Below are 16,202 nucleotides of genomic sequence, written 5' to 3' on the forward strand. Positions count from 1 at the left end.
TTCCAAAAGTATGTTGAATAAGAGTGGTGAGAGTGGGCAACCTTGTCTTGTTCCTGATCTTAGTGGAAATGCTTTCAGTTTTTCACCATTGAGGATGATGTTGGCTGTGGGTTTGTCATATATGGCCTTTTTTATGTTTAGGAAAGTTCCCTCTATGCCTACTTTCTGCAGGGTTTTTATCATAAATGGGTGTTGAATTTTGTCGAAAGCTTTCTCTGCATCTATTGAGATGATCATATGGTTTTTCTCCTTCAGTTTGTTAATATGGTTTATCACATTGATGGATTTGTGTATATTGAAGAATCCTTGCATTCCTGGAATAAACCCCACTTGATCATGGTATATGATCCTTTTAATGTGCTGTTGGATTCTGTTTGCTAGTATTTTGTTGAGGATTTTTGCATCTATGTTCATCAGTGATATGGGCCTGTAGTTTTCTTTCTTTGTGACATTCTTGTCTGGTTTTGGTATCAAGGTGATGGTGGCCTCGTAGAATGAATTTGGGAGTGTTCCTCCCTCTGCTATATTTTGGAAGAGTTTGAGAAGGACAGGTGTTAGCTCTTCTCTAAATGTTTGATAGAATTCGCCTGTGAAGCCATCTGGTCCTGGACTTTTGTTTGTTGGAAGATTTTTAATCACAGTTTCAATTTCAGTGCTTGTGATTGGTCTGTTCATATTTTCTGTTTCTTCCTGATTCATTCTTGGCAGGTTGTGCATTTCTAAGAATTTGTCCATTTCTTCCAGGTTGTCCATTTTATTGGCATAGAGTTGCTTGTAGTAATCTCTAATGATCTTTTGTATTTCTGCAGTGTCAGTTGTTACTTCCCCTTTTTCATTTCTAATTCTATTGATTTGAGTCTTCTCCCTTTTTTTCTTGATGAGTCTGGCTAATGGTTTATCAATTTTGTTTATCTTCTCAAAGAACCAGCTTTTAGTTTTATTGATCTTTGCTATCGTTTCCTTCATTTCTTTTTCATTTATTTCTGATCTGATTTTTATGATTTTTTTTCCTTCTGCTAACTTTGGGGTTTTTTTGTTCTTCTTTCTCCAATTGATTTAGGTGCAAGGTTAGGTTGTTTATTCGAGATGTTTCCTGTTACTTAAGGTGGGCTTGTATTGCTATAAACTTCCCTCTTAGAACTGCTTTTGCTGCATCCCATAGGTTTTGGGTTGCCGTGTCTCCATTGTCATTTGTTTCTAGGTATTTTTTGATTTCCTCTTTGATTTCTTCAGTGATCACTTCGTTATTAAGTAGTGTATTGTTTAGCCTCCATGTGTTTGTATTTTTTACACATCTTTTCCTGTAATTGATATCTAGTCTCATAGCATTGTGGTCGGAAAAGATACTTGATACAATTTCAAATTTCTTAAATTTACCAAGGCTTGATCTGTGACCCAAGATATGATCTATCCTGGAGAATATTCCATGAGCACTTGAGAAAAATGTGTATTCTGTTGTTTTTGGATGGAATGTCCTATAAATATCAATTAAGTCCATCTTGTTTAATGTATCATTTAAAGCTTGTGTTTCCTTATTTATTTTCATTTTGGATGATCTGTCCATTGGTGAAAGTGGGGTGTTAAAGTCCCCTACTATGAATGTGTTACGGTCAATTTCCCCTTTTATGGCTGTTAGTATTTGCCTTATGTATTGGGTGCTCCTATGTTGGGTGCATAAATATTGACAATTGTTATATCTTCTTCTTGGATCGATCCCATGATAATTATATAGTGTCCTTCTTTGTCTCTTGTAATAGTCTTTATTTTAAAGTTTGTCTGTTATGAGAATTGCTATTCCAGCTTTCTTTTGGTTTCCATTTGCATGGAATATCTTTTTCCATCCCCTTACTTTCAGTCTGTATGTGTCTCTAGGTCTGAAGTGGGTCTCTTGTAGACAGCATATATATGGGTCTTGTTTTTGTATCCATTCAGCCAATCTGTGTCTTTTGGTGGGAGCATTTAGTCCATTTACATTTAAGGTAATTATCGATATGTATGTTCCTATTCCCATTTTCTTAATTGTTTTGGGTTTGTTATTGTAGGTCTTTTCCTTCTCTTCTGTTTCTTGCCTAGAGAAGTTCCTTTAGCAGTTGTTGTAAAGCTGATTTGGTGGTGCTGAACTCTCTCAGCTTTTGCTTGTCTGTAAAGGTTTTAATTTCTCCATAAAATCTGAATGAGATCCTTGCTGGGTAGAGTAATCTTGGTTGGTAGAGTAATCTTGGTTGGTTGGTTTTTCTCCTTCATCACTTTAAATATGTCCTGCCACTCCCTTCTGGCTTGCAGAGTTTCTGCTGAAAGATCAGCTGTTAACGTTATGGGGATTCCCTTGTGTGTTATTTGTTGTTTTTCCCTTGCTGCTTTTAATATGTTTTCCTTGTATTTAATTTTTGATAGTTTGATTAATATGTGTCTTCGCGTATTTCTCCTTGGATTTATCCTGTATGGGACTCTCTGTGCTTCCTGGACTTGATTAACCATTTCCTTTCCCATATTAGGGAAGTTTTCAACTATAATCTCTTCAAATATTTTCTCAGTCCCTTTCTTTTCTTCTTCTTCTTCTGGAACCCCTATAATTTGAATGTTGGTGCGTTTAATGTTGTCCCAGAGGTCTCTGAGACTGTCCTCAGTTCTTTTCATTCTGTTTTTTTTATTCTGCTTTCCAGTAGTTATTTCTACTATTTTATGTTCCAGGTCACTTATCCGTTCTTCTGCCTCAGTTATTCTGCTATTGATCCCATCTAGAGTATTGTTCATTTCATTTATTGTGTTGTTCATCGTTGTTTGTTTCATCTTTAGTTCTTCTAGGTCCTTGTTTAATGTTTCTTGCATTTTATCTATTCTATTTCCAAGATTTTGGATCATCTTTACTATCATTATTCTGAATTCTTTTTCAGGTAGACTGCCTATTTCCTCTTCATTTGTTAGGTCTGGTGGGTTTTTATCTTGCTCCTTCATCTGCTGTGTGTTTTCCTGTCTTCCCATTTTGCTTATCTTACTGTGTTTGGGGTCTCCTTTTTGCAGGCTACAGGTTCGCAGTTCCCATTGTTTTTGGTGTCTGTCCCCAGTGGCTAAGGTTTGTTTAGCGGGTTGTGTAGGCTTCCTGGTGGAGGGGACTAGTGCCTGTGTTCTGGTGGATGAGGCTGGATCTTGTCTTTCTGGTGGGTAGGTCCACATCTGGTGGTGTGTTTTGGGGTGTCTGTGGACTTGTTATGATTTTAGGCAGCCACTCTGCTAATGGGTGGGGGGTTGTGTTCCTGTTTTGCTAGTTGTTTGTAATAGGATGTCCAGCACTGTAGCTTGCTGGTCGTTGAGTGAAGCTGGGTGCTGGTGTTGAGATGGAGATCTCTGGGAGATTTTTGCCGTTTGATATTATGTGGAGCTGGGAAGTCTCTTGTTGACCAGTGTCCTGAAGTTGGCTTTCCCACCTCAGAGACATAGCACTGACTCCTGGCTGCAGCACCAAGAGCCTTTCATCCACACAGCTCAGAATAAAAGGGAGAAAAAGTAGAAAGAATTAGTAGAAGTAGGAAGAAAGGAAGCAAGGCAGGAAGAAGGAAAGAAGGAAAGAAGGAAAGAAAGAAAAGAAAGAAAGGAGGGAGGGAGGGACGGTGGGAGGAAGGAAGGAAGGAAGGAGGGAAGGAAGGAAAAAAAGAAAGAAGATAAAGTAAAATAAAATTATAATAAAGTTATTAAGTTAAAAAATAATTATTAAGAAAACAATAATGGACGGATAGAACCTTAGGACAAATGGTGGAAGCAAAGCTATACAGACAAAATCTCATACAGAGCATACACATACACACTCACAAAAAGAGGAAAAGGGGAAAAAAATCATAAATCTTGCTCTCAAAGTCCACCTCCTCAATTTGGAATGATTTGTTGTCAGAGGGAGGGAGGGAGGGAAGGAAGGAAGGAAGGAAGGAAGATAAAGTAAAATAAAATAAAGTTATTAAAATAAAAAATAATTATTAAGAAAAAAAATTTAAAAAAGAACAAAAAAACACCAGACAGATAGAACCCTAGGACAAATGGTGGAAGCAAAGCTATACAGACAAAATCTCACACAGAAGCATACACATACACACTCACAAAAAGAGGAAAAGGGGAAAAAATCATAAATCTTGCTCTCAAAGTCCACCTCCTCAATTTGGGATGATTCGTTGTCTATTCATGTATTCCACAGATTCAGGGTACATCATGTTGATTGTGGAGCTTTAATGCGCTGCTTCTGAGGCTGCTAGGAGAGATTTCCCTTTCTCTTCTTTGTTCTCACAGCTCCCAGGGGCTCAGCTTTGGATTTGGCCCCGCCTCTGCGTGTAGGTCGCCGGAGGGCGTCTGTTTTTCGGTCAGACAGGACGGGGTTAAAGGAGCCGCTGATTCGGGGGCTCTGGCTCACTCAGGCCGGGGGGAGGGAGGGGCACGGAGTGCCGGACGAGCCTGCGGCGGCAGAGGCCGGCATAACGTTGCACCAGGGTGAGGCGCGCTGTACGTTCTCCCGGGGAAGTTGTCGCTGGATCCCAGGAACCTGGCAGTGGCGGACTGCACAGGCTCCCCGGAAGGGGTGTGTGGAGAGTGACCTGTGCTCGCACACAGGCTTCTTGGTGGCGGCAGCAGCAGCCTTAGCGTCTCATGCCCGTCTCTGGGGTCCGCGCTTTTACCTGCGGCTCGCGCCCGTCTCTGGAGCTCCTTTAAGCAGTGCTCTTAATCCCCTCTCCTCACGCACCAGGAAACAAAGAGGGAAGAAAAAGTCTCTTGCCTCTTCGGCAGCTCCAGACTTTTCCCCGGACTCCCTCCCGGCTAGCCGTGGCGCACTAGCCCCCTGCAGGCTGTGTTAACGCCGCCAGCCCCAGTCCTCTCCCTGCTCCAACCGAAGCCCGAGCCTCAGCTCGCAGCCCCGCCCGCCCCAGCGGGTGAGCAGACAAGCCTCTCGGGCTGGTGAGTGCCGGTAGGCGCCGATTCTCTGTGCGGGAATCTCTCCGCTTTGCCTTCTGCACCCCTGTTGCTGCGCTCTCCTCCGCGGCTCCGAAGCTCCCCCCCTCCGCCACCCCCAGTCTCCGCCCGCGAAGGGGCTTCCTAGTGTGTGGATACCTTTCCTCCTTCACGGCTCCCTCCCACTGGTGCAGGTCCCGTCCCTATTCTTTTGTCTCTGTTTTTTCTTTTTTTCTTTTGCCCTACCCAGGTACGTGGGAAGTTTCTTGCCTTTTGGGAGGTCTGAGGTCTTCTGCCAGTGTTCAGTAGGTGTTCTGTAGGAGTTGTGCCACGTGTAGATGTATTTCTGGTGTACCTGTGGGGAGGAAGGTGATCTCCGCGTCTTACTCTTCCGCCTTATTCCGCTCGTCCCGTCCGCACCGTGCAGTCCACGTCGCATTGGCAACGTCAGCCGGCTGCTCCGTCTAAACCCGTCTGGCTTCCCCGAGGCCTTGGCGGAAGGTGTGACGACCCCAGCAGGTCTGTCCTAGGCCAAGAGGTGGAGGCGGCCTTCCCCTCACCCCACTGCTCTCTGCTGGGCTCCGCAGAACCTCGTGTACCTGGGGCAGCACGCCCTCCCCCGCGGTCGCCAGTTTTTAGTTTTGATGAATCCATTTTATCTATTTTTTTCCTTTCGTTGTTTGTGCTATTGGTATCATAATTACCATTGCCAAATCCGAGGTCACAAAGGTTTAGGCTATCTTTTCTTCTTTCTTCTAAGAGTTTTATGTTTTTAGCTCTCTCATTTAGGTCTTTGATCCATTTGGGGTGCTAATCTTGACCTTGTCCCTTACTTTGTGACCTCAGACTGTTCATTTGCCTTTTTTCAGCCTCACTTTTTTCATCTGTTAAAATAAAAGTTGATATGTGAGTGCACAAAACGGCAACAGAAAACATCAGTGGTTGCCACAGCTGGGAGTTGTGAGCAGGGTATTGACCACAAAGATGAGAGAACTTTTGGGGGTGATGAAAATACTTTGTATCTTAATTGTGGTGATGTTTGTACAACTATATACATTTTCAGGGCTCATAGAACTGTATACCTAAAAGGAGTAAATTTTACTGTATGTATATTATACCTCAGTAAACCTAGCTTTAAAAAAAAAACACAAAAGCCTTACAACAACTCTACAAAGTATGTGTTATTCTTTTCCATTTTGAGGCTAGAGGAAACTGATACTTAGGAAAGTTAGTGGACTTGCCTATGGTCCCACATTTTGTATGTGGCAGTTCTAGGATTTTAACCTAAATCTGCCTGATTGTAGAGCTTGTGATCTTCCTACTCATTTTTAGCCTGTCCCTGACAGTGTGTGGATTCTATTGTAAAAGGCTAACCTTCTCGTGAAAGCCAGGAACCCTGTCTGCCTGTGAGCCACTCACCAGAAGTAGCTGTCTTATTCTTATTCCAAATTCTGAACCCCTGGCAGATCTCATTTCTGCCAGTCATTAATTGAGATTGGAATCCATGCTGTTGTGGAGTGCTACTCAGACATGGTCTCCTGAGACTGTGGCCCTCATTTTGGAGCAGCAGGAGATCAGTTTCAAAACTGATGAGTTTCTTTGGTTATGAAAAGCAATTTCTAACTTCGTCCAATCAGCAGCACAGAGTACCTTCTCCGTAGGAGAGTGCTCAGATGTTTACAGGGCCCATTGTGCTGCTTAGCACAGTCTTCCTTACTCTGGCTTATTTAGCAGAGAACCGGTGGGGTGGAAGAGAGATCCAAGGCAATCACTGTCATCATTTACATCTGCATGCCACTTTATAGTTTGCAGTGTATTTTAACATCTGTGAACTCTCTTAATTTTCTTAGCACCTTGCCAGGAGAGTGCTTATATTTAGAGAGAGTGTATTCTTGGATAACTCTGGCTGTGTGTCTTTTCCTTAAATTGTGCTGGAATGTGTATATCTCCTGTAACTTTTATCCTCGAATTGTTCTAGTTTCAGTTTGTCAACTGGTGGTAGTTTAATCTAGCCTCTTGCCCTGGGGTGATTTGGCAGCACTGCGCATTGGGTACATTTCAAGTTCTATCCTCTGAATTTGACCAACATCATTTCCTTTTTTGCCTGTTTGACTGCCCCACCTTCGTCTCTTTCGGAACCCATCTTTCCTCACCTCTCATTCCAGAACCCTGGACAGAGTAATTAATCTCAGAGCAATTGTCATCAAGCCAGCTGTTGACTTTAACAGCCTGTCTTCAATGTTTGACTTGTTTCTTATCCTGAGGTGCTATGGGAGAAGTTAATGACCTAAAAAATTGCCCATCTATCATGTGAGCCTAGTTAGGAGGGAATTGTTTGATTTTTTATGACGTGTACGTAATATGTTTGGAGACATTTTCAAACATGTGTTGGCCTGTGTGTCAGAGCTGGTTCCCTAAACAAGGTGGGACAAATTGGCTGGGTAATAAGAGCTTAATGACAGATTTTCCATTAATCAGAATGGAGAACGTGCTTTATTAAGATAATTAACAGATCACTTGTGCAGGTGATACTTATTGCACAGAAATTTCCAAGTTTCTTTCCCTTGAATAAGCTTTGAAAGAGATCTTGGCTATGTTTCCTTGTTTGCATTAAAATGATCAATGGCAGTAAATTCCCGTTTTTTTCCAAAACTGCTAGTAACTAGTATCCTGTCCTCTGTAAGTGCAAAAGGTGGGTGACACACTTGCTGCTCTTCCAGCAGTCTGTGTGTTTATCACCAGGTACTTGGGCTCCCCTGGTGAGGAGTAGAATTGCATCCTTTCCCAACTCCTAGACTAGCATCCTTAGAATTAGAAAGGGCCTCAGAGAGCCTAAAGTAATTGATTTTACATCAGGACACTGAAGCCCAGAGAGGGGATGGGACTTGACCAATGCCACACAGTACACTCATGGTAGAGGCATCTGTGGGATAGTGGGACTAGTACTGAACTGAGAATCAAAAGGCCGGGGTTGACATTAGGCAAATTGTGTCACCTCTCTGCCTCTCAGTATCTTCATGTGTACAATGGGAAAAGTGTCTAGCATAGGGCCAAATACAAACAAATGGCTTTTTTGTAGTCCTCTTTCTACTGTACCGTGTTGCTTCTCAATGAGTGTAACCTGAAGATTATAGATCAGAAGTTGATGTCAGGGAGAATGAGCAATCATTAATCAATGCTGTTTTTTTGTTTGTTTGTTTGTGTCTCCGTAGGATTCTCAGTTGTCCACAATGAACCCTGTTTATAGCCCCGTGCAGCCTGGGGCTCCTTATGGCAACCCTAAGAACATGGCCTACACAGGTGAGTGGTGTGGGAATGGCTCTCATTTTGAGAAGTGGTGGTTAAGGATGTTATCTCATAACATTTTGAATGACTTTTGGTATACTGTGCCTCCAAAAGCCCTAGTAAAGCTTGGGAACTTGTAGAAGGGAGACATGTCTGGGGTCTAGTGCAGATGGAAATGACATTCTTAAGACCATGGTCTATTGAATTGCCAACTAGGAGAAAGGAAGGGAGGTAACATTTATTTATTACTGAGTACCTGCCATGGGCCTAGCCCTGCACTGGGCACTTTTGCATATCATGTTTAACTTTAATCTTAGAAGTAGTTGTACAGGGTGTGGTTTATTATCACCATTGCACAGATGAGAAACTACAGTTTCAGTAAGAGGCCACAAACAAAAATAGATATTTGAACCCAGGTCTGCTGATTCTGAAGGCTGATCTTTTTCCTGACTGCATACCATGCTGTTTCCTACTGCATGGCCTTTGTGTATGTTGTCCCTCTGTCTAGAATGCCATTGTCCCCTGACAACTTCACCTTATCCTTTAAGATCTCGGCTCTGAGCTCAGACAGCACTTTTCCAGGGAGAATTCTCTCCCTTACTTGGCCTTGAGCAAGCTTTTTTTTTTTTTAATTTATTTATTGATTGATCGATTTGGGGCTGTGTTGGGTCTTTGTTGCTGCGTGCGGGCTTTCTCTAGGAGCGGGGGCTACTCTTTGTTGCGGTGCGCAGGCTTCTTATTCGGTGGCTTTCTCTTGTTGCGGAGCACAGGCTCTAGGCACGCGGGCTTCACTAGTTGTGGCTTGCGGGCTCTAGAGCACAGGCTCAGTAGTTGTGGCACACGGACTTAGTTGCTATGGGGCGTGTGGGATCTTCCCGGACCAGGGCTCAATCCTGTGTCACCTGCATTGACAGGCGGATTCTTAAAGCTCTTTCAGATAATAGCTAGATGACTTTGGACAAGTTGCTTAGCCTCCCTGAATTTAAATTTATTTTATAAATTGAGATCATATTATCTATTTCACAGGGTAGTTATGAGAATTAAATGAGATAATTAGTACTCCATAGGGAGAGAGGGAAGATTGTCTTTGTTTCTACTAATCAGTGAAGATCAGTATCAGCCTGGAACTATGGGGTTTTTTGGCTGAGTTGGGTCTTCGTTTCTACGCTCAGGCTTTCTCTAGTTGCAGCGAGCAGGAACTACTCTTCGTTGTGGTGCATGGGCTTCTCATTGCGGTGGCTTCTCTTGTTGTGGAGCATGGGCTCTAGGTGCGTGGCTTTCAGTAGTTGCAGCATGTGGGCTCAGTAGTGGTGGCTCGCAGGCTTAGTTGCTCTGCTGCATGTGGGATCTTCCCAGACCAGGGATCGAACCTGCGTCCCCTGCATTGGCAGGCGCATTTTTAACCACTGTGCCACCAGGAAAGTCCCTGGAACTATGTTTTCAGTTAATTTTTCTGCTGGGATTCTAAGACTACACAGATAGTATAAACTCCACATAAGTAGAATACATTCAAACTTCACACAGGCCAAGGTTTCAAATTCTTCAGGAAACTTTCTTTTTTACCCTTAGCTTCCTGTTGTCTCTGTACTTTTCAGACAAATTTTTTTTCTTCTAAACTGACTTATGACTTCTCTAAATTCTCAGCTTTATGCAGGGGAATTTGAGTTCCAGCTCTTGGCTTCTCCAAGGCCCAGAGCCTCATCTCCCATCCCCTCCATAGCTATGAAAAGCAAGCCCTTTGATTGCCCAGACTGAAAAACCTTCCCAGAGCATCCCAATATCAGTTCACTGTGAGAGTTCCTGATTTTTCATTTCATTTTTTGACCCTGGAGATTTTTTTCTTTCCTAAAATCTCAAGTCTGCCTGTGTTTGTTATATAACATAAACTGTTTGTTATACTTTTTATCCAGCTTTTCTAAGTGTTATGGAGTAGGCAGATTTTCAGGTTATCTTTTCCTCCACATTGCAAGAAATAAAGATCCAAGTGAGATAATCTGTAAGCAAATGCCAAATACAATGCTTTAGAGTAAACATTTGTTATTATTGTTAGTAACAATAATGGTTATGTTAAAGAGTGTTAATTACCATTTGGCAAGCACATACTAGGTACTTTATATATATTAATTATAATCTTATTAATCATAACCTCCATAGTACTCTTCTTTTAGCTAAGTAACTGGTAGATTAATGCAGGTTGTATTACTTGGCCAGTATATGTAGCTTCTGAAGGATGAGGAAAGATTTGAACTCGGATCTTTATGATATCAAAGTGATATGCTTTCTGTTATAGCAAGCTGATTTGTCTTAAAATATGTGCTTCTTTCACTGCTTCCAGTGATAAGCTAGGGGAGAGGGTTTTCTTTTCAGTTTCTAGGACTAGGGAGCCTCACCTTTGAGGAGCTAGGAGCCTGCTCCTGGCCAGCAATTTGGGGTAGACTGGGAAGGGGGCAGTAGAAGTGGAGGATCAAGTCCATTGTGCTGTCATCTGCTTCAGGGGTAATGGGGTGGTGGACACAGGGAATAGAGAAGTTGGGAAAATTCCTGATTTTAAATTCTCTCTGAAATGTAAGAGGGAAATAAAATACAGCTTTGCAGTTATAATTCTGACACTAATTCCAATGTGCGGGTTCTTTCCGCACACCAAGCTGTTCTCTGACACCAGCTGGGTGTCCTACAGTTCAACTCAATTCTGACACTGTCTACCTGGAGATAACGTCATTTCAGAGGTTGAGAGCTCAGCCCCGCAAAACTGTCCTCATTTCGGATGCCAATCACAAGTCCAGGTTGTGACCTGTGCTTCTGACTGATTGGCTATAAATCAGAGGTTCCCATAACCCCCCTCCTTGGGTTTAATTAATTTGCCAGAGCAGCTCATAGAACTTAGGAAACCAGTTTACTCACTAGATTATTGGTTTATTATAAAAGGATGTAGCTCAAGAACAGGCAGATGGAAGAGATGCATAGGGCAATGTATGCAGAAAGGAATGTGGATCCTCTAGAGCAGGGGTCTCCAACCCCCGGGCCAAGGACAACTACAGGTCCAGGCCTGTTAGGAACCGGGCCTCACAGCAGGAGGTGAGTTGCAGGCCAGCGAGCAAAAGCTTCGTCTGTCACTCCCCATAGCTCGCATTGCCGCCTGAACCATCCCCCACATTGCTCTCATTACCGCCTGAACACCCCACCCCCCCATCCATGGAAAAATTGTCTTCCATGAAACTTGTCCCTCATGCCGAAAAGGTTGGGGACCACTGCTCTAGAGGGTGCCAGCACTCTCCCAGCACCTCCACATGTTCACCAACCTAGAAGCTCTCGTCCTTTTTGGTTTTTATGTTGGCTTCAGTACATAGGTATGATTGGCCATTGCTGATTGATTCAACTTGTAGCCCCTCTCCTCTCCCCAGGGGTCAAGAGGAGGGGTGGGACTGAAAATTTCAAATCTTCAATAACATGCTCGGTCTCCTTGGCAACTAGCCCGCATCCTTAGGTGCTTTCCAAAAGTTACCTTATTAACATAAACTCGGGTATGGTTGAAAGGGGTTTGTCATGAATATCAAGACATCCTTTGGGAATTCCCTGGCAGTCTAGTGGTTAGGACTCTGCACTTCCAATGCAGGGGCAGGGGTTTGATCCCTGGTCAGGCCGTAGGATCCTGCATACCATGCAGCGTGGACAAAACAACATCAACAACAAAAAGACATCTTTATTGCTCTTACCACTTAGGAAATTTCAAGGGTTTTTAGGACCCCTGTGCCAGGAACAGGGATGAAGACCAAATATATACTTATTATGTCACAATATCACAGCAATACAATGTATTCCAGTGAACAGTTGTCTTCTAGCCAATTGACAGCATTCTCTCTCTCTCCTTTTAAAAGCTCTTTTACTGAGCACTTATTGTGTGCCAAAAATTGAGCTCAGTGTTTTACAGACTATTTATTTATTATTTATTTATTTATTTATTTATTTATTGTCGTACGCGGGCCTCTCACTGCTGTGGCCTCTCCCGTTGCGGAGCACAGGCTCCGGACGCGCAGGCTCAGTGGCCAAGGCCCACGGGCCCAGCCGCTCCGCGGCATGTGGGATCTTCCCGGACTGGGGCACAAACCCTTGTCCCCTGCATCGGCAGGCAGACTCTCAACCACTGCGCCACCAGGGAAGCCCCAGACTATTTATTTTTATACTTGCAGTAATCCTATGAAGTGGTTATAACTAGCTCCTTGAACACCTTGGAAAAGTGAGTTTAGAGAATATAATCTGTTCATATACTTTCAAATAACTGAATGTGTAGATAGAGTTGTAGAATGAATGTTTATGTCCCCCCAGATTCATATGTTGAAGCTCTAACCCGCAATGTCATAGTATTTGGAGATGGGGCCTTTGGGAGATAATTAGGTTTAGATGAGGTCATGAGGGTGGGGCCTTCATAGTGAGATTAGTATGCTTATAAGAAGAGGAGGAGACACCAAGTTTTCTCTGTGCCGTGGGAGGACACAGCAAGAAGGCTGCCATCAGCAAACCAGGAAGAGAGAGCCCTCACTATAACTCAACCAGGCTGGCACCCTGATCACATACTTCCAGCCTCCAGAATTGTGAGAAAGAAATTTCTGTTGTTTAAGCCACCCAGTCTATGGTATTTTGTTGTGGCAGCTCCAGCTGACAATAAAGATAGTACAGTGAACACTTGAATATGCTTCACATAGATTCACCATGACAATGGGCTTTTTACAGACTGGACATTTCTTTTTCTGAAAGGCCTCAGAAATGTTTCTCTGCTAGAAGTTTGAAATGAAGTCAAGACCAAAACATTCTCTATTTTTCTTTTCTTTCTTTTTCTCTTCTTTTCTTAAAATATTCTAATAGTGAGAGTGTCCAAGGATCACCAGAGGTCTGGTATATGTGCTGAAGAGAGGACAGGTTTTGGAACCTATCAGATCTGGAGTAGAATCTAGGCTCTGCCACTAATTAGCTGCGTGAGCTTGAGTGAGTTATTTAACCTTTCTGAATCTCAGTTTCCTCAACTGTGAAATGGGATAATGATCTATACAGATGGTTGGGTCCATGGGTCATGGGTCCATGGGTCATGGGTCCATGGGTCATGGGTCCATGTTATATAAACATGGGTCCATGTTTATAAAGCCTCTGGCACCAGACTTATAGTTGACACTCAGTTAATGGTTATCACAATGCACAGCAATGAGTATACCTCTGTAGGGGAAAGAATATGGGATATGGAGTTAGTGACTTAGATTATAGACCTGATTCTGCCACTTAAAAACTATGTGACATCAGATAAATTATTAAACTTTCTGGGCCTCAGTGTATCCTTTGCAAAAAGAAAAAGGACTAGGAATGCCTTCTTTACAAGACAGCTGAGAGTAATAAATGTAACAGGGCCAACCATTGACTTGTGAAGTTTCAAAAACCCAATTAGAAAAGAATTCTGAAATGTGAGAACAGATGGACTCCCTTATACTAACCCATCATTTTATAGGTGAGAAGATAGAGGAGTGTTTGAGGAAAGTGTTGGAGCTAGGTCTTGTACCTAGGTCTTCCCACAAAGTAACAACCAAGGTTTTATCCTTGAAAACCTTGCTTGTCAACATCCTATCCTGGCCACTTCCCAATCTTCTGCTGGCCCAGACCAGCTCACATGCTCTCCCCACTCCTGTTCTGAGCCCTAAATGCATTTCCTAGCTTCAGCATGCAGCAAACATGTTAAATACTTCATATACCTCCCACAAAAGACATGACCTTCAAGGTTGCAAAGCTAGGAAATCGATCTGTTCATATACTTCACTAGCGTTTTTCATCAGTTCGTTTTCCCCTAGAATGCTTTCTTTACTTAAAAAAGTAAAGGCAATTTAAGAAGCAGATCTGGGGGCTTCCCTGGTGGCACAGTGGTTAAGAATCCACCTGCCAATGCAGGGGACACAGTTTTCATCCCTGACCCGGGAAGACGCCACGTGCTGTGGAGCAGCTAAGCCCATGCACCACAACTACTGAGCCTGCGCTCTAGAGCCTGCGCGCCACAACTGCCGAGCCTGCGCGCCACAACTACTGAAGCCCATGTGCTCTAGGGCCCACATGCCACAACTACTGAGCCCGTGTGCCGGAACTACTGAAGCCTGTGCACCACAACAAGAGAAGACACCGCAATGAGAAGCCCACGCACCACAACAAAGAGTAGCCCCCACTTGCCATAACTAGAGAAAGCCCTTGCGCAGCAACAAAGACCCAATGCAGCCAAAAATAAATTTAAATTAAAAAAGTTTAAAAAAAGCAGATTTGTATTTGACACGGCAGTTTATCAGCTAGAGGACCTCAATAATTAAGCTGACAGCCTGCAAATACAATGAATAATCTGATATATCAGTAAGGTTTTAAAAAAAAAAAAAATCTTTCTCTGCAGTGACCCAGGCCCTGTACCTTTCACCCTTCTCTGTTAAGGATCACCTGGTGGAGGTTTTAAGACTAACTGACATTTGTACTTTGTTCTTTGCAAAGAACTTTTGTGGGTTTTTCCCCTATATATTTCTTATAACAAGTCTGGGGAGATAGCCCTTATTTTCCAAATAAAATGACTGGGGATGAGCTTTCCCAGGGTCATGCTACTACTGAGCCCGTGTGCCACAACTGCTGAAGCCCACGTGCCTAGAGCCTGTGCTCCGCAACAAGAGAAGCCATCACAATGAGAAGCCTGCGAACCACAACGAAGAGTAGCCCCCACTCACTGCAACTAGAGAAAGCTCATGCGCAGCAACGAAGACCCAATGCAGCCAAAAAAAAAAAAAAAAAAAACTACTAAATAGTCAAGTTTTCCCTTTTAAAATAAATAAATAAGTAAATAAATAAATACCTTTATGTTTCTCAGATTACATCTTTCTTCCCCATCCTTCCCGCCCTTTATCATTCAGGCCATTCTTACTCTTTCTTGGATTATTTACACTGCCCCCTAACTGGTCTTTCTGACTCCTATCACATACCTTCTCCCCAATGCATTCTTTACAAATCAACTAAAATCATTTTTCTAACTTGAAAATTTGACCACATCACTCAAGTGCTTAAAACCCTTTAATGATTCTTCACTGTCCTTTGGATAAAGTCGAAACTTCTTAGCTTGCAATAGGAGATTTTTATGACCTGACCATTCAGATCTCTCCAGCCCATCTTCTGCTCATCTTATCTATCTATATTCTCAGTCCAGATGGTGGCTGTCATTATGTTTTAGAGCTATAATTTCATTAGAGGTCATCAAATACAATCTTATTCTCAGATGAGGAATCTGAGGTCTTATAAGTGCCTAAGGAAAGAACTTATTACAGTTCACAGTGAATTCAGTATCTGATTTACTAGTACCCAGCTTGCCCCTGGCATACCATGAATATTGTCTAAATATTTTTTGGGTAAATAGATGGATGGACAAATATCAAAATTGGAAGTAGAAACCAAAACTTTGGCAGCCAATCTAGTTCTCTTTCTACTTACTTTATGCTGCTTCTTTATTTCCAAGAATGAATATGTATATATAAACACTTGGTATGTAGTTAGGCTCTCATTAGGTACTAAAACATTAGTAGCCATTGTTTTAGTCATCATTATATCCCCAGAGCCTAGCACAAAGATGGGTACAGAGTAGATTCTCAGTAAATTTCAAAGGGAGAAGTGAAGGAGAAGAGAAAGGAAGGAAGGAAAGGAGAGAGGGAGGAAGGGAGAGAGAAGAGGAGGGGAGGGGACGGGGTCACATCAGAGAATTATGAGATGGGGTTGAGGGAAAGACTCCTTTGATCTGGCTGCCCTTTCTAATGAGTAGCTCTCTGTCATGGCAGGAAGAGTCTGGGACAGGTTGCCAGTGTGGGAGAGATTGTTCTTGCTTTGTAGGTGAATGAACTGAGGCTCAGAGAATTTAATTTGGATGATCTGTTGTGACTGGTCAACCCTTTGGATGGACCAGATGGAACAGGGTGATTTTTCTCCTTATGAGTTATGAA

The 16,202-nt window shown here is 42.8% G+C and overlaps 1 protein-coding gene across 2 annotated transcripts in view; it reads left to right on the forward strand.

Moving 5' to 3' along the window:
- FAM168A (family with sequence similarity 168 member A) overlaps positions 1–16,202 on the forward strand; it is a 189,998-nt gene that overhangs the window by 137,536 nt on the left and 36,260 nt on the right. For both annotated transcript variants that reach the window (XM_082845337.1, XM_082845336.1), the window contains one exon: positions 8,142–8,229. In XM_082845337.1, coding sequence (XP_082701463.1) covers positions 8,160–8,229 — 70 coding nt within the window. In that variant the 5' untranslated portion in view covers positions 8,142–8,159. Of the gene's footprint in view, positions 1–8,141; positions 8,230–16,202 lie in introns of those variants that run through there.

This window comes from Leucopleurus acutus (genome assembly GCF_964270905.1).
Source record: "Leucopleurus acutus genome assembly, chromosome: 8".
Lineage (NCBI taxonomy): Eukaryota > Metazoa > Chordata > Mammalia > Artiodactyla > Delphinidae > Leucopleurus > Leucopleurus acutus.